At 38.3% G+C, this 18,912-nt stretch overlaps 1 protein-coding gene across 2 annotated transcripts in view; it reads left to right on the forward strand.

Annotated features, from left to right (window-relative positions):
• The window catches only part of PHEX (phosphate regulating endopeptidase X-linked), a 209,578-nt gene that overhangs the window by 179,943 nt on the left and 10,723 nt on the right, over positions 1–18,912 (forward strand). For both annotated transcript variants that reach the window (XM_012784616.2, XM_075999112.1), the window contains 5 exons: positions 1,598–1,652; positions 7,430–7,497; positions 9,667–9,797; positions 17,579–17,644; positions 18,669–18,773. In XM_012784616.2, the coding sequence (XP_012640070.1) occupies positions 1,598–1,652; positions 7,430–7,497; positions 9,667–9,797; positions 17,579–17,644; positions 18,669–18,773 (425 nt within the window). The remainder of the gene's footprint in view (positions 1–1,597; positions 1,653–7,429; positions 7,498–9,666; positions 9,798–17,578; positions 17,645–18,668; positions 18,774–18,912) is intronic.

Consider the following 18,912-nt stretch of genomic DNA (forward strand, 5'->3'; position numbering starts at 1 on the left):
ATAGAAAGTTAAGAGGGAGGAGGAACATTTTAACTTATAAAGGAGCTTTGAGTCTCATGGGGCCTAGAGCAATTGCTTTGGAGCAGTCAAGGATATTCCCGAAGACCTCTCTCTCTCTCTCTCTGTTTGCATTGTCAGCTGTGATGACTTGTAAGTGCACTTGCTAGGATCAACCCAGGGTACAAAATTTAGTGAGTTGCAAGGGCAAAACAAAGCATGTCTCCCAGTCATACTTTGTCACCAGGGCCAGCTACATAATTTGGGCGGCCCAGTACAAAATGAAAACGCAGGGCCCTTTGTTTTGAAAATAGGAAAAAGTGCCATTGAAAGTGGTCAAATATAAAACTTTGTCCTGTCTTCCATGGCCTTTCTCTTTTGACTTATCGTGGTACTTTTTATGTGCTATTCAACACTGTTATAACAAAAATTAAAAATGTAAATCATTAGCATGAATTTTATGGTTCATCTTTATACTGTGCAATGCCAGTTTTAAATGCAAATATAAGAATGTTTAACTTGTATGTGGAATCACCAAAAATACACAGTTTGTATTTTGTAGCTTATATGTGTGTATGTATTTTTTTCTTACCAGCATGGTGGAAATGCTGTACAAAACTAACTCAATTGTTTTTATTTCACTCCGTAATACACATGCATTCTACCAACAGTCTACTTTTGGCTTACTGATGTGTAAGGAAGGGCCGAAAGGAAAAGAAACTATGGGTCACCATATCTTTCCCTTTCCTTCTATGCCATCATTTTCAGTGTAAGTGGTTGGCTGATACAGGGAAATAACAGGAGGAAAAAGAGGATATGATAGAGTGGGTTCCTTGGTCATTCTTGTTTCTTAGAATGCCATTACCTTCTTTTAATAATTAAAGCAAATTCTGATTCAAATGGAAATAATGGCCTCTTGGGGCTGTCAGAGGCCTCCTCTTACTTAGTTCTAGACATAACATGCTTACCTTGTACTCCATGTCTCGCTGAACTCCCATGCATTGCGAGTCTGCCAGAATCCTGTGCTCCTGGGGCATCGTAAATGTTCAGTGTGAATGTGGCTCCCAGGAACCGCAGACACATATATTGTGCATGTCCCCTCTACTTATGCACATGCTCTGTTGTCCCCTCAGGCTCCACTTATGAAATATAAGCTCAAAGATAAAATTTTTAAGAATTTCAAGACAGTGACAGCAGAGCATTAAACCAAGTGCAGGACTCTCGTGTGTGTGGGGCCCATGTGACTGCACAGGTCACACACCCATGAGGCTGGCCCTTTCTGTATCAGGGAAGCTGCTGGACAGCCTGAAGCCTCATGCACATGCTATGTATGAAGTGGCCCAGTTAACAGCAGACTGGACACTGCCAATAGTGTATTTGTGCAAAATGGTTTCCTTGAAATGGTTTAATACACTTATTTCAAACTCAGTTGAATTAATATCATCCTTGAGATGGTTGGATCTCTTAAGGGCTCCAAGTTCTGCAAGGAGTGCCTTTCAGATGGGTCTTTGAAATCTCAAGGCTGTAGCTATAACCAGGTACTCATCATTGTATCGATATTTCTATATCTTTTAACATCTTTTGTTTGTTTTTCTCACAGGATTTCCAGCAGGAGAGCTCCAGAAGCCTTTCTTTTGGGGAACAGAATATCCTCGGTGGGTAAATTAGTAAAAAATCTAGTTGTTGACAAATTAGGAGGAAAGAACATGTTGCTTTGGCAAAACACAGAATATAAAGTTAAAGAAACAAATTCAGTGGTTGTTCAGCAGAAAGAGGGCATGGAACCCCGCATGGGTTGGCTCTACTCTTACCATTTTAGGGATTTGCTTTCTGATCCTTGTTACCAAGGTGTATGAATGGACAAGAAAGCGAACTTATACATAGGTGGTTTTCATTTTTATGTATTTACCAGCAATAGTTAAACCTTGAAGAATCGCTGGGATTTGAGTTGATGGTGATGGGTCTAAAACCATTCCAGGTAGAAGAAACAATGTGATAAAAGGAAGGAAAAGTGTTTACAGAATGACAGAGTCTAGTTTGGCTGGCCCTAGTGGTATATGAAAGGAAATAGTGGAAGAGAAGCCTGGAAAAGAAGGTTGAGGTTTGATATTGGAGGGCTCTGAATGCCAAGTAAGGAGCTTGGACACGAGTAGGCAATAGAAAACATTGTTTTTTTTTGTTTGTTTGTTTTTTTAGCAAGTAAATAAGTTAATCAAATTTGTCTTTAGAAATCTAATTTGCATAGCTAAAGAATAAGTCAAAATTGACAGTGTCTGGACTTTGAGATATCAGTTTAAAGGCCATTAATGCCAACATACTGTAACTTATGTAATTCAGAATTTCCATATATAGTAGAGATTCTGATAATATTCATTGTCAATAATATCACCACTTTCATTACATGCCTTTGCTTGCTCTGGCACTTTAACGAATGGAAAATTTAGTCTTGATTTTAGAAGGTGAGTCTCTGGTGTTTTGGTTTGGATATATGACGATTTAAATATGATTATTATAGGTTTAAAAGATATGGGATCCCATACATACATAAATAAGAGAAATATGGTTGCAATGTTTTGATTTCAGCTTCCCAAGAAGCAGACCCTGTGATAAGTATTGAAGTGCAAGTAGTTCTTTTGGGAGGTGGTACCAGGAAACACCAGCAGGGGAGTGGAAAAGTGAGACAGGGAAAGAAGCAAGCCAATAAATTGTGTCTTATGAGTCTTCTATGGCTGTCAAAATGAATTACCACAAAATCACTTAGTGGCTTAAAACTACATAAATTTATTAGCTTATAGTTCTGTAGATTAGAAATTCAACCTGGTTCTCACTGGGCTAAGATCAAGGTGTCAGCAGGGCTACATTTCTTTCTGGAAGCTCTAGGAAGAATCTATTTCCCTGCCTTTTCTAGCTTCTAGAAGGGGCCTACATTTCTTGACTCATGGCCCTCTTTCTCCTTCTTAAAACTTCCATAGTCACATCTCTTTGTGATTCTTATTTTCTACCTCTCTCTTTTACTTTTAAGAAGGCTTGTGATTATATTGGGCCTGCCCAGATAATCCAGGATAATCTCCCTGTTTTAAGGTCAGCTCATTAGCAACCTGAATTCCATCTGCAACCGTAAGTCCCTTTTGCTGTGTAACATAACATGTTCACAAGTTCCAGGGATTAGTACATACATGGACATCTTTTGAAGGCCATTATTCTACCTACCACATTTGTATTACAAGCCAGTTATCACCACGAGCAACTAGGGTTCTGTCTTGCTGGGGAACTGTAGAGCATGCTTCAGAGTGATACCACCTCAGAGTAAAGGGAGTTGGAGTATTTATCCTCCAACTCACTTTCCATCATTGATTGAGCTGTTATCCAGGGATATTAACTTCCTGGCAGTGCCCAGCCTAGATCAAGACAGCTCTAGTAGCTGAGAAAGTTTTTTTAGGCAACTAGTTTTAGGTGCTGACATTCGGAAGCTGTCAGATTGGTGTGCTCAAAAAAAAAAAAAAAAAGAAAAAAGACTGCTGAGGACACATGGCAGTCATCAATAAAACCTACTACAGAGAAGTACCATCGTAGAATAAATAAAAATTCTAGGTTTATATTTCACCAAATCCATTAATACCATCCCAGGCCTCAGCTGTCTAGTTTTCTTTAGTGTTTAGATATTTGGAATCAATTTTCCCTACATTTAAGGTTAGAAATTTATATACATTTTCCATGAAATTAAAGATTTAGGCTAAATATTTTCTAAGCTCCCTTTAAACTAAAAATAGTCCTAGAAATCTTTGATTCTGCTTATTGCTAACAATTTAACTGAGCTTCTATTGTTGTGGTTATATAGCTAGGGACTTGGAAATAGCCTGATTAGGTTTTGAAGTTATTGATTCAATGATTTGTTTACTGGGTTCAGGAGCACGATTTTCTGCCATAAAAGTCAAAATCATAGAAACCTAAGAATTAATGTTATTGTCTATTAGTTCTACCTTAGGCTGAGCCATAGTTGGTACTTAAGTGGGAGAGACATTGGGGGTTTTTTCCTCTAAAGAGTTCTATGTCCTCACTAAATCCATTCATTCTCTACTAAGATATTCACTCAATGAATAACTATTAAGTATCATTTGAATACTTGACATTGGAATTATGGAGATGCTGAAAAAATGGGAATCACGGTCCAGTGAGATAGTTTCCCATACATCCATCTATTCTGTATTAATAGCTTAATAGATACCCAAGAGAGTGGATATCCTTTCTGCTCACACTGGTCAGCTTAACCCTTACCTAAGTGTTGAGTCTAATTATGGGGACATGAACAAGCTGTATTATTTCCAGAGGAGAGAATCAGAATTGTAAATGGTGTAAAATAACATTTCCCAAAGTGTGTGTTCCATGACATAGTAATAGAGTTAAGTCCTCCTCTCCTTCCCTCTGTTTTGGAGAATCACAATACTTATCAGCATAGAAGTGCCCAAGAAGTTCTGTAAGAAAGAAACCTATTTAAATGTGTTTAACACAGAGATTCCCAGACTCCCCTTTTCCTTATGTTTTGGGAAATGCTGGTCTAGAATTCATGACTGAAGAATAAGAGTTGAAAGAACTTGAAAACAATTGAGGGGAAACCTCGTAAGTGTCTTCATATATTTGAAGGAGAGTTAAGGTAGCAGAACGATTTACTATATTTAGGGAGGTCAGCAGGTATTCAAATGTAGACTACTCTAGGCCTATAGATGGAAGACATAAGAAAGATCAGCATTAGGCAGAGCTGTTTTATTTAGACCCACACAAAGAGGGAATGGGTTACTTCAGAAGGGGGTGAGCTCCCAGTCATTGGAAATACCCAAGCAGAAGTCTTATGACCATTTGAATGGGTTTTTGTAGAGAGGAATCATGCCTCTAGTAGGAAGTTAAACTAGATAACTTTAAAGCCACTTGTAACTTGGAGATTTTTATGAATTTATGATTCAGGCATGGGGTAGTCCTTACTTGATAAGTGTGAAATCATGGTTAGTACAGACAGCAGTATAGTTGTTTTGTTGTTGACAACAAATCCTGTGTATGTTAAACCCATTGAGTAGTAAGAACAAAAGAGAAACTCAGTAGGTAATAAAATTGTTGTCTTCCCTGTTTTATGTTTGGAAGGCTAGAAACTGGAATGCAAGATGTATTCCAGTTTCTGGCCAGCCAGTCGCATTTTAAAAAGCTATGACATGCTAATTTAAAAAATGTCGATTGATAAAATGGAGAATGTGAATTTAATATTATGAAATACTATTTTCAGGCTGACTCATATAAAATTACTTTTTCTTTGTCTCTTGTCCAAAGGATTGTGATCCTGTAACTGAGAATTGAATCTTACAATGAGTCAATCATTTTGCAGCAGTCCCTCTTAAGGGACATTTATTGCAGAGCAGTTTCTAGAAACTTCCATTGTTCGTCCCTTCACTTCATCCAGTCAACAGCATTGACTGAGGGTTGCAGAGTCCTGAGTACTTAGTCTCAGGGCTGAGAGACCTGGAAAAACTAAATGTTGCAGGCTGCATAGTGGTAGCTACTGCTGCAAAAATTAACACTATGTAAAATTACAACTTCATCCCACACTGCTATGATAGCTCTATGATTGAAATGCATAATTTCACTCTTACTTCTTTAATGAAGGTTTGCAATGATGGAAAAACAGTAGGAAGCATTTTTTCAAATGCAAATTACCTTGCAGGAGAGAAATAACAAAGGAAAGAATTGCCACCAAGGGGAAAAATTAAATCTTACAGCACTTCCTTGGGTATAGTTGAGATAAACAATTAGCATGGTAAGGATCATTATGTCCTGTAATAACATGTTGCTTCAGAAATTTCCGTTCCTTCCAGTTATGGGTCCTATCTATTTGCTGGGTGACTTTGATGTTGCATGTCAGGAACCAACTGTGAAATATTTTTAGCATAATTATAATACAAATCACATGAAGAATCCTCACAATAAGGATTCTACATTGTGTATAATTTTCATCCACAGGTTAAATGACTAAAATGAGATACATATACTAGTGTTACTTGCATGAAATGGGGAAAGTTAACTAATCAATGAGTTAAATCATTGTTACTTTCTTGCTGTATGCTAGGTACAGAGAATGTAGCAGTGAGCAAGTAGATGAGGGTTTGACCTTACTGGAACTTTAAGTTGAGAGAGAAAATCCCAGACACATACATATGGAAACCCCATTAATGATTTCTTCATATATTATTAAATTGCTTTTTTTTTTCATTTATCTATTGCATTGTAACAAAGTACCACCAAAGCACCATTTATTGGCTCATGATTCTGCAATTTGGGCAGGACTGAGCTGAGACAGCTGGTCTCTGCTCTGTGTGGTGCTGGCTGGGGCAGCTTCACTAGGGCTGGAGGATCTAAAGTGACTTCACTCATGTGTCTGGTGTCCCAGTTAGGCTGGCTTTAATGATGGGGGCTAGCAAGGACCTCGCTTTCTACCTTTAGAATCTCTTGACTTTTCGGGTCTCTCACTTGCTTCACTTGGCTTCTTTCCCTCAAGCTAGGTAGTTGAACTTTACATTGCAGCTGACTTCCAAGAGGGCAGAAAATGGAAGTTATAAGGTCTTTTAAGGCAGAGGCCCAGAAGTCACACATAACCCCTTCCACTGCATTCTGTTGATCACAGCAAGTCCCAAGGCCAGTCCAGATTTAAGGAGAAGGAAATAGATTGCCTTTTGATGGAAGGAGGAGGCAGGTGCATTCAGGAGTGGGTAGAATTATTGGTGGTCACCTTTATAGATAATCTACCATGTTTTTTCACAGGTGAAGAGAAATAATGTAACACCTTTTCCAAATCTGGTTAAGACTTTATAATCTTTGCTATTCAGTTGTCATCTTGTCTAAAATAGAAACAGAGGAATGTGACTTCCTTTGAAAACAGAGTGATCCCTTTTAATCTCTGCTCTATTCTTTTTTTATAACTACATTTGAAAAACAATTTAACTTCTGAGATTATAGTGACTTTTCAACAAGTTTTCAGATAAAAATAAATGGCATATTTACTGACAGGATCTTTTCAAGCCCTGTTTTAGCTTGAAATTTATTATATTCATAAATATAATATGGAACTAGAACAGACATAGAATCATAGAAGTCTTAGGGCTGAAAGGGACTTTAGAAATCATCTCTTTCATATCCCTAATTTTAAAGAGTAGGACATCAAAGCCCATACATGGTCATAATGACAATGTGTTAAAATTTATATTTTCTTTGTCCATTTCAACTAGAAGTTGTATTTAGATTTTCCTTTACAGTTTTATGGGTATGGTTATTATATTGTTATTACCACGGTTACTAGAAAATAGATTATCTTGGTTTTCCATTGAAAAATGAAAAGATTATGCTCTGAGATTCATGCTTGTAATTTTCTCCAAATTATGTATTTATGCCATAGATCTCTGAGTTACGGTGCTATAGGAGTAATTGTTGGACATGAATTTACACATGGATTTGATAATAATGGTAAGTACTGGTTCATTTTATAAGCTGCTGCTTTTGTAATAAGGTTGACTATATGGATGTTAATTGTTGTGATTATCTTTGCATAGCAGTGCCATCATAGTTGAAGATTATCCAAAGCAATATGATTGCTGATTGAAAACTTTTCCCCATGTCTTGCTGTGATAGCTTGCAATAAATAAACAGTTGTTCCTGTTGGTGAGGGGGTAGAATGAAAAAAAGACCTTGTAATTTCAATGAAATAAGCTTCGCATTTAGATCAGGATTTCTGTAGCTGCCATGATAGTTACAGGAATTGCTTTATGGCTTCTCCCTTTGTCATTTCTTTATGGAAATGACATCTTGAGATGTCTCTGGAGGTGTGAGCTGTGCTCCAATGATGATTATACATGTTGGCGAATTAAGACTCATGAGTTAGGATTCTAGAGCTTGGCTGACTGGTTCCTTTTTATGATTTCAAGGACTATGCAGTGCTTAATCTAGATTTTTCTTTACACTGGCATATATTCAGATTTTTCTTTAAAAAAACTATGCTTTCCTAATAATGCATAATATAGAATATGCTGTGCATCCTGATAACATTTAAGCAGAAATGAAGAGCAGAATATGACATAAACTAAAGAAATTGTCACCTTTGTGAGTCCTCATCATTCTTAATCAGCACTCCCTTCTCCTTTAATTTTGGAGTATTATTGGAAAGCCACATGAAATCTCTGAAATTTATGGATTAGCAGCAAATTACTATCACTTTCACGAAATGATTTACAGGCAGACTCAACAACTGGGAAACATTATATAGAAGGGGACCTTCTTTTTTTCCATGCCTGTAGGGTTTCCAACATCCTTTCCTGGATGCCCACCTCAGGACCAGAGACCCTTTTGGCTTTTCTTCTGGATGATTCTTCCTGTGTTCCCACCAGCCCTTCCTAATCACCTATGTGTTTTGCTCCCCTGCTTTCTCCTTCCCTGTTAAAAGGTAGCTGCCTTGTAGTCATCTGACTCTCCAGGGCTAGGCTTTCTGCCTTTGGGTGTTTGGCTTATCTGAGAGGAGAGTCTTAGCTAAGAAGCAAAAGCTAGTGGTGTCTTGGTTCTGGGCCCTTCTTCCTAGGAAATTTAAATACAGTCTCCCCCCACCCCAGAAGTTTCTGGAAATCTTCTGGAGTCCCTCTTAAAGGAAAGAATCTAGTAATGGGAATTTCACTCTGTAACTAATACTTAGAAGAGTACATTGCACATATAAGTACATGCCCAGCAATTATTTAATGATTGGTTGGTTAGTGAGTGGAGGATAGTAACTCCATACTATCCCAGGGGGTGATATTAGTAGCATGTAGCCTTTCTAAAGAGCTCTGGATTCTTCCAATTAAAGACTTTGCTTAGGAGACTTTCTGGTAAGCTCTCTACATAATTAAATGTAAACGATGCTGTTGATTCCAATAGTAATCTTGAATATAGTTAGTCTAGATGCACTCTAAACTTTAGAGAAAATGAAGAGTGAGCACATAACAAGAAAGCATGTCTAACTAATCTTTTTCCCTATTATGTTTTGGAGATTTCCATTCTTGTTCCAAGTTTTCTTTTTGGAGCAACCTTCCTTGTCTAAGCTGGACAGATATCTCTTCCATCCACACTGATAGCTGTGGACTGATTCACAACAGAGGTTTTATGTGTTTTTCAGCTCCTGGCAACTTGGAGGAGACAGGTTTTTACAGGGCTGAGTCAGGGTCTATGTTCACACAGTGTGGATGACTCACCAGGGCTATTCCTATGGATCATTTGGAATTGCATTGGTAGTAATGCTCTGATTCCCTCCATGGACTTTCTGAATGAAGCCATTTCATTTCATGATCCAGGGAACATTTCAGGTCAGATCAGGTGAAAACACAGAATCCAAGATTGGATAAAACTGGTGCATGCCATAAATTGATGAATCTTATTTTAAAAATGCTCTTTGTTCCTTAGAAGGAAAGAACTTCTTCAATCCTCTTTCTCCTTTTCCCCCTTTTTACAATTAATCTGTGACATTGGAGAGAAGGCAGGAGCTGCTCTCAGGAAGAGTGTTCCCCGCTGTTGTGACTGCTTTATGAAGGCTTGTCGGGTGGGGGAAAGGAAAGATGAAGAATTTAGTTTCCATAAATAACACAAATGTCTTCTAACTTTCCTTTTTGCTAGGTAGAAAATATGATAAAAATGGAAACCTGGATCCTTGGTGGTCTGCCGACTCAGAAGAAAAGTTTAAAGAAAAAACAAAGTGCATGGTTAACCAGTATAGCAGCTATTATTGGAAGAAAGCTGGCTTAAATGTGAGTACAAGTGTGGTGAAGGGGGCACCTTGTGGGTTATTTTTCCTCATTTGGACATTAGCTTGCTTTAAACCAAGTGTGCTTCTGAGATCATCAGCATCTGCCTTCCCTGGGAACTTATAAGAAATGTAATTTCTTTTTTTTTTTTTTTTTTTTTTTGAGACAGAGTCTCACTTTGTTGTCCAGGCTAGAGTGAGTGCCGTGGTGTCAGCCTAGCTCACAGCAACCTCAAACTCCTGGGCTCAAGCGATCCTCCTGCCTCAGCCTCCCGAGTAGCTGGGACTACAGGCATGCGCCACCATGCCCGGCTAATTTTTTATATATATATCAGTTGGCCAATTAATTTCTTTGTATTTATAGTAGAGACGGGGTCTCGCTCTTGCTCAGGCTGGTTTTGAACTCCTGACCTTGAGCAATCCGCCTGCCTTGGCCTCCCAAGAGCTAGGATTACAGGCGTGAGCCACAGCGCCCGGCCAAGAAATGTAATTTCTTGAGTCCTACCCCAGACCTGCTGAATCAGAACCTCTGGGGTTGGGGCCTGGTAGTCAGGCAGTCTGTCTTTCACAAGTCCTCAGGTACCTCTGATACAAGCTGAAGTTTGAGAATCATGGGCCTAACCAGTAGTTTTCCTATATTTGGATTAATGTAGAAAATCCTGTAGTGTAGATAAACAATAACATTCTTATAGATCTTCTATACCCCATATATCATTAAAATATTTTTTTCTAAACTACTGCTTAGATTTAATTCACTGAAATAAAACCTCACTAATTTGATCTGGTGGGTCTGAGAATTGGTTAAGAGTTCTTAGTTATAGAAGTTTGAACAAAAGAAATGTCCTTTTTTTTCTTTTTGAGACAGAGTCTCACTCTGTAGCCCAGACTAGAGTGCCGTGGCATCAGCCTAGCTCACAGCAACCTCAAATTCCTGGGCTCAGGCGATCCTTCTGCCTTAGCTTCCCAAGTAGCTGGGACTACAGGCATGTGCCACCATGCCCAGCTAATTTTTTCTATATATTTTTAGTTGTCCAGCCAATTTCTTTCTATTTTTAGTAGAGATGGGGGTCTCGCTCTTGCTCGGGCTGGTCTCGAACTCCTGACCTTGAGCAATCCACCTGCCTCAGCCTCCCAGAGTGCTAGGATTACAGGCGTGAGCCACCGCACCTGGCCAGAAATGTCTTTTTTAAATGTTTGTTTTCTATTATTTATACATATATAATTTTCCATAAAGGCATACATGAAATTTTATACATGCTTTTGTCTATGTGAAATTTTGTTTCTTTTTTGTGTGTAACCTCCATCTCCTTCCCCTTTCTCTCTCATCACTCTTACCTTCCCTACCTGTAATCAGTCTTTTTTTTTTGAGACAGAGTCTTGCTTTGTTGCCCAGGCTAGAGTGAGTGCCGTGGCGTCAGCCTAGCTCACAGCACCCTCAAACTCCTGGGCTCAAGTGATCCTCCTGCCTCAGCCTCCCGAGTAGCTGGGACTACAGGCATGCGCCACCATGCCCGGCTAATTTTTTCTATATATATTAGTTGGCCAATTAATTTCTTTCTATTTATAGTAGAGACGAGGTCTCGCTCTTGCTCAGGCTGGTTTCGAACTCCTGACCTTGAGCAATCCGCCCGTCTCGGCCTCCCAGAGAGCTAGGATTACAGGCGTGAGCCACCGCGCCTGGCCCCTGTAATCAGTCTTAATAACTCAGATACACTTTTCCCCATGCTCATGTAAAGATAGATACACACACCCCACAACTTTAGTTCATTATTTTCAATGGCTGCCTAAGAGTCCCTGGTGTGAATGTAATATAACTTACCTGACCTCTTTTTGAGGGGTTACACTTCCCAATTAAAATGCTGCTATAATAAATACCCTTATTATGTACATATTCTTTTTTCCCCTATAAGATAGATTCCTACTGTCACCAAAAAGTTATAACATTTCATATTTCCACCAGTGATAGATGAAAGCATTTATCTGAGTTATTTTCTTGTCAATTTATGAGAACCTTTTTAATATTACAGATGTTAAGATTTTGTCTATCATTGATATTATATATATTTTTTCCCAAATAAATTACTCATCCACTGGACTTTTTATATGGTATCTTTAGTCATATAACATTTAAACATTTTTTATATAGTCCAAGATACCTATCTCTCTTAAAAAATAGTTTCTGCATTTCTATTCTTGGTTAGAAGGTGGCAATATTTGTAACCCTAACAATATTTGTACCTCCATAATATGATGAAATAAATAAAAAAAATAAATTAAAAAAAATCAAACATCTGTATCATATGTGGAATCTCCTAGCTTTTCTGGGAAGGTTTTCATGGTTTTGTGATTTTACATTTAAATCTTCATGTAAAATTTATTTTTCTGTGGGGTTTAATATGAGATTTGGGTTTCTTCCAAAAGGATAGCCAGTTGATCCAGCATCATTCATTAAAATATATTTTTTCTCCCAGTCAAATTTTTATCATAAATTAGAATCTCATATACACTGAGAGTTAAATTTTGGAATTATATATTCTGCTGATTTCTATACCAACTACCTATTACTGTGGCTTTATGGATTGTTCTGATATCTATAATACAAATTCTCCCTCACTGTTCTTTTATGTACTTGGTCATTCTCAGGCATTTATACTTCTTTATACTCTCCAAGATCATTTTATCCGTTCTATCTCCTCCAAAGAAAATCCCACTGGGATTCTAATTTAAGCCATACTAAATGTATGGAATTGACATTTTACGACATGGTCTTATTGTCCAAGAACATGGTTTGCCTTTTAATCTTGTTCTTGTTTTGGGTTTTTGAATAAAGTTTTAGAGTTTTCTACATATAGTTTATCTGCTGTACATTGTTTTTACTTCTTTTCCTTATTTTTCTGGGCTGATCAGGTTAGTTTTTATGCTCTTTCCCCAGTATCACTTGTTTTCTTATACTTTTCCATTCCACTTCTTATTCCTGCTTTCATAATTATAAGACACAGATTTCACTCGTCGTATTTGACAATAAGATACAAACAAGAGAGAATTGTTGATAGGTTATGGATCTGCAGGAAGACCTTCCTCTAAAACACACATGAATACAGTATATGCTGCCAATTTATCTAGTCAAAAGCACAGCACCTAAGAGAAGCAAGGTGGCCACAGAACTGGAGTAGATCAGTATATCTTATATGGTTTTCCTAGGTTCCCTTGGCTCCTAACCAGACATGAACTCTGTCCTGATATCTTACTGGAGCTGGAAAAATACCTAAATACTTGCTATGCCTCAAGTCTATTATGATTGAAGTTTATTTCACCCTTCCAGATGAATTTAGGTAAAAAACCATATGCTTCTGTTAAAGGGAATGTTTATAAACACCGACTTGGTTCTCTTGGTTCTTAAATCATGCTCAGCACAAATGAGACCATTGCTCATTCAGGTGGAGAAACCAGAGTCAGTGTCCTTTAATGGTGTCTCTAGCTCCTTTACCAGTACCCTGGAAGGACATTTCTTTGCCCATATATTTTTAATACCTATAACTTTGACATGAGAAGACCTAAAATGGGTGCTTTTGTGTATCTGTATTCAATTCAGGTGTTTTCACACTGTGAAAACTCATCTGGAGTATATGTTGCTGCAAGAAAAGCGTGGCAGCAAGTTATGGTGAGGTGCACCTGTAGTCCCGGCTACTCGGGAGACTGAGGCAGGAGGATCCCTTGAGCCCAGGAGCCCAGGAATTTGAAGCTGTAGTGAGCTATGATCATGCACTGCACTCCAGCCTGGGTGGAAGAGCAAGATTATATCTCTAAATAAAAAAAGAAAGAAAGAAAAAGAAAGAAAAGCAGAGCACAGGAGTTCTGGAGTCAGATGGGGGTCCAAATCTTGGTTCAACCAATTACTAGTTTTATGAACTTGGGCAAGTTACTTAACATTTTTGAGTCTCAGTGTCTTCAACTGTGAAATGGGTAAATATTTCTGAATTCATTCGTTTGTTGTAAGAATTAAATGAGTGACGTAATATGAAGCACGTGTCAACGGAAAAAAGCCAAACTCTGTAAAATAATTTTAAAGAGATTTATTCTGAGCCAAATTTGAGGACTATGACCTAGAGCCACTCCCAAGAGGCCTTGGGCAAGTGGACTTGATGTGATTGGGTTACAGTTTGGTTTTTATACATTTCAGGGAGACGGGGGTTACAGGTAAAGTCTTCAGTCAATATGTGGGAGGCACACATTGGTTTGGCCCAAAAAGGCAGGACATTTTGAAGGGGGGGGGCTTACAGGTTATAGGTGGGTTTAAAGATGCTTTGGATTGTAATTGGCTAAAGACATGAAACTTTGTCTAAAGGCTTGGAATGTTTTAACATAAGGAGTTATTATCAGAGATAAGCCACCAGGACATAGATTTGTTGTGTAAATTGAGGACCCTAAGGGTTGTCTTGCATACCATTAGGCCTGTTAATGAGTTATAAAGGATGTCTCCAAGAAGGGAGGGGGGCATGATGAGGCATGTCTGACCTGCCTCCTCCTGGCAGACAATTTAGTTTTAGGACATTCCTTTGGCCATGAGGGGGTCCATTCGGTCAGCTGGTGGGGGGGGGGTGAGCCTTAAAATTTTATTTTAGTTCACACACGCAATGCCTAACACGCAGTAAGTGCTCAATAAAAGGTAGTTAATATTCCTTATCCTTTGTGATATATTCATAGGTACCCCATCCCAGGAAAAAAAGCCCAAAGACTTTGAGGCTGAAAATAACAAAAAACAATAGAAGGGCAGTTTTCTTGGAGGAAGAGAATTCGTATTTCTTGGTGGTTATTATACGTAGGCATGGGAGTTAGACTTTTCGCTTCATTGAAACAAATGTAATCCTCATACTGGTCCTGAGAGGTGTACAGATAACTGGGTGTATGCATTTTACATATGAGGAAACTGAAGTTCAAAGAGATTAAAACCCATGGTGGAGTCTAGATTAGAGTTTAGATCTGTATGACTCCAAAGTCCAAACACTTCCCCGCATAATGTGCTCTCAATCTTATTTTAAATTCATTTTATACCTGGGTGATGTGTGGGTGGACTTTTCTTCACCATCCATTTTGACTAAAATGTCAGATATTGAAACTTAATTCTGACAAATGTGTACCTTTGTCACAAGGACAATAGAAAGGGCATACCTGTCTCAGCACAAATGCACTCAACCATCAGAAAACAGCTTTAGTCTCATTCCCACATGACAGTGGGTAGCTTCCTTTGTGGATATAAAGGGCCATGCTTCATTTTTCTGGCTTCGTTTGTAGGGGCCAGTCCTCTGTGCCTGAAGCTTTCTTTGCAGGGAGTTGGAGGGAGCTCAGATGGAGAACCACAGAAACAGACTGTCAGCAGCTGTTGAATCTTGAGAGCCCAAACCTAGGGCCATGTGATCTACTGAGGGAGTCCAGAATGTGAGGAGCCAGGGGAGCAAGGCTACTCCAAAAGCCTCTAACTTAGATATAAAGCTTAGAGTCAAAAGGAAGGAGATTAAATTCAAGCATGAGTGGCTATAAACATAAGCATCAAGAGTGAACAGGAGTTGAGGTTGAGAAGGTAGCATATTATGAGACAGAGGCTCTGGAGACAGAAGACTGCTTGGGTTTGAAGCCCTGTGAAATGTGAGCAGTTTACTTAATCGCTCTGTTAAGAGCCCAAGAAGGGGTTCCTTAGGTCAATGATTTATGAAGGAAGTAGTTTGAGTAGAAACCTGTAAAGGAGTGCGGAAAACATATTCGTTTCAGGAGAAGTTTAGGCTTACCCTGATCCACCGAGATTTCTGGAATATGGATTGCACCACAGAAATTGTTCAACCCAGGGGCAAGGGACTGGGCTATTTCTAACTGCACATCAGTCAGTTACTGGAAGGTGGGATATAAACTCCCAGTAATCTCCAGGTGAGACTACTCCCAAAAGCTAAGGTTAGTCTTCCTGAGCTGTTAGCAGTTGCAGGAATGGGTGCACAGTCCTGGTAGACAAGGGGATCTGGCAGGGTCCTAACAATAACATCTGCTACACACACTCTGAGGTTTAGATCCTCATTTGTTAAACAAGGATGACAATAGTAGCACTCACCTCATGGGGCTGTAGAAAAGAAAAAAATGTATGTAAAGCAGGAATGGTATAATAACCTTTGGGGACCGAAGCTAGGAGAGTTCTGAGGGATTATAGTGAATAATATTTTCCAAAGATTTGTTTTTATTTCTTGGTATTGCTTGATACCTGGGTGTTTGAGCTTGCTTAAGAGTAAAGAGTTGGTAAGCTCCATGGCTTAAAAGTTTAGAGCAAGGTGTATTAGTTTCCTATTGTTGCTTTAACAAATCCCCATAAATTTAGTAGCTTAAAACAACACAAATTTATTATCGTATAGTTCTGTGTGTCAGAAGTCTGACACAGGTCTCAGTGGCCTAAAATCAAGGTGTCAGCAAGGCTGTGTTCCTCTGTAGAGACTCTAAGGGGAGAATCTGTTTCCTTGCCTTTTCTAGAGGCTGCCCACATTCCTTGGCTCATGATCCCATACTTCTTCAAAGCCACCAATGGCCAGTGGAGTCTTCTCACATTGCATCATTCTGACACTCACTCACCTGCTTCCCTTTTCTTCTTGGAAGGTCTCTTGCAATTATATTGGGTCCACCTGGATAAGCCAGGATAATGTGCCCATCTTAAGATCATTAACTTAATCACATCTTAAAAGTCCCCTTTGCCATTGTAAGGTAAAACATTCACAGGTTCCAGGCATTAGGATGTAGACATCCTTCAGAGGCCATTATTCTGTCTACTACACAGTGGTTGACAAACTTTTCTGTAAAGGGCCAAATAGTAAATAATTTAGGCTTTGTAAGGTATACGTTCTCGGTTGCAACTATTTAACCCTGCCATTGTAGCAAGAAATCAGCTATAGAAAATATATATTTAATATATGAATGGGCATGACTGTGTTCCAATAAAAGTTGATTTATGGACACTGAAATTTAAATTTCATATAATTTTCATGTGCCATAAGTATTATTATTTTGATTTTTTTCCCTTTAGTCATTGAAATATGTAAAATCTAATCTTGCAAGCTGTACAAAAATAAGTGGCAGGTTGGATTTGGCTTGTGGGCTATATTGGTTTAGAATATTTTTGTCCTAGCTCATTTAAGGTTTTAAGAAACAATCTTTGAATTTAGGGAAGAATTTCTTCACCATGCTTGGCTGGTTGTCATACATATTGCAAACCTTGACCTTGTGATCTGTGCTACTTCTGTTTGATTTTTGTTCCCCCAGGATAACTACCCTCTTTTTAATTTTTCCTGGAAATTGCTGAAGGTAAAATGATGATGGTCAGTCTTGATATTTTGTTCCTATGTAGATGGTAAATTTTTGGAAACACAGGCACAATGAGAAGAATATTCAAATTATGTGAGTTTATCAGTGAAGGTAACCTGTGTATTGACATTTCTATTTTTTTCCCACTAAACCAAAGTCACTCAGAATATTGTTAACATTTTATGGGAGCTGGCTAAATTGGTGAGCATAAAGAGGTATGTGAGAAAAAAATGTGTAGCATAATAAAATAGAAATTATTATATTCAGGAGCACTTTGCCAGGGTTAGTTTGCCATTTCACAAGTCATAACAATATGTTATGACTACCTTTGATTTATTGAATGTAATTATCTCTTTAAAATATGACACTGTTTTTTGCTATACTATGTATACCTCTTGCTGAATGATAGTTGACCATGAAACACTCTTTGTTCTTCTTTTTTCTTTTTGTTAGGTGAAGGGGAAGAGGACCCTGGGAGAAAATATTGCTGACAATGGAGGTCTGCGGGAAGCATTTAGGGTATGCACTGCTACACTTGCTGTGGTTTTAAATATTAAGCTATAAAGCACCATATGGGTGCACTTCAATTTATACCACAGACATGTTCTTGAGGAGTTAGCTATTATGGAATTTCTGTAAATAGAATTGTATTTCCCCATTGACTCTATTATACTCTATCATATAAATGGAACTACATTTCTTTCTTTTTTCTTTTTGGGGTATAAAGTCACCCTAAAGAATAATATTTGTTATTAAGAATCATGCATTTAAAGGATAGCTTTCAGACAACACATTCACAATCACATCAAAGCATGCTATAGAAAGCTCCTTGAGGCTAGGTTCATATGAGTTTTCCTTGAGTACAGCTCTCTCTATAGTCCTCCTTATAATTTTCTCTTAAAATATCAAACTTCTAAGTGATGACCAAAGGGTAGCGGTTCCCATCTACTGGAGCAGGTAAGAGTCCAAAATAACGTTTTCATCATCTGTTGGTCTGTGGTAAAACAAGAAACATAAGGATAATGTGGAAAGATTTTCATAAAGCTTAAATGCATTCAATTTAAAGACCAGACTGTTATTCTGAGGTTATATCTTTCCTATAGTCTTAAAATATACTTTATTTTATAAAATGATGGTGATAGAAGACGATAGTTTTTCCTCTTACTTGGAAAAATTTAAAAAATGGTAATATGTTGACCCCAAAATGTATTGCCATGGGGGCCTTGCCATTGTGTTGGATTTGTTTGTCCCCTGCTAGGAATAGAAAGAACAGCTTTGTTTTGAAAGAGTTATTTAACATCTGAACACTTTGGCCCAGCTGCATTGGTATCTATTGAGTGTAAGGTGTTTTTGCAAGTGCACCTGCCTCTCTGGTAAACAGTAGGACATGGGCTTACATTTCCAGGTGTTTGTTTTCTTAAAGGAAAACTTGACATGATGCATTTTGCATATGGCCTGAGTATTTATTTAATATCTCTGTGCTGGATAAGAAAAGAGAAAAACCACTATTGCAGAGGCTCATCTATTTTGCTTCTCTCACTAGGCTTACAGGAAATGGATAAATGACAGAAGGCAGGGAGTTGAGGAACCTCTCTTACCTGGCATCACATTCACCAACAATCAGCTCTTCTTCCTGAGTTATGCTCACGTGAGTAGACTGAGGAAGGGGCATCAAAGATAAAATGCAAGACTTTAGCTTGCTCCCTTGATCAGGTTTAATGGCATGACTTTGATTTCAGGCAAAATTTTATCTTGCTGATGATTTCTTCAGCATAAATTTCACCTTC

Source organism: Microcebus murinus, chromosome X (genome assembly GCF_040939455.1).
Source record: "Microcebus murinus isolate Inina chromosome X, M.murinus_Inina_mat1.0, whole genome shotgun sequence".
In the NCBI taxonomy this organism is placed as follows: Eukaryota; Metazoa; Chordata; class Mammalia; order Primates; family Cheirogaleidae; genus Microcebus; species Microcebus murinus.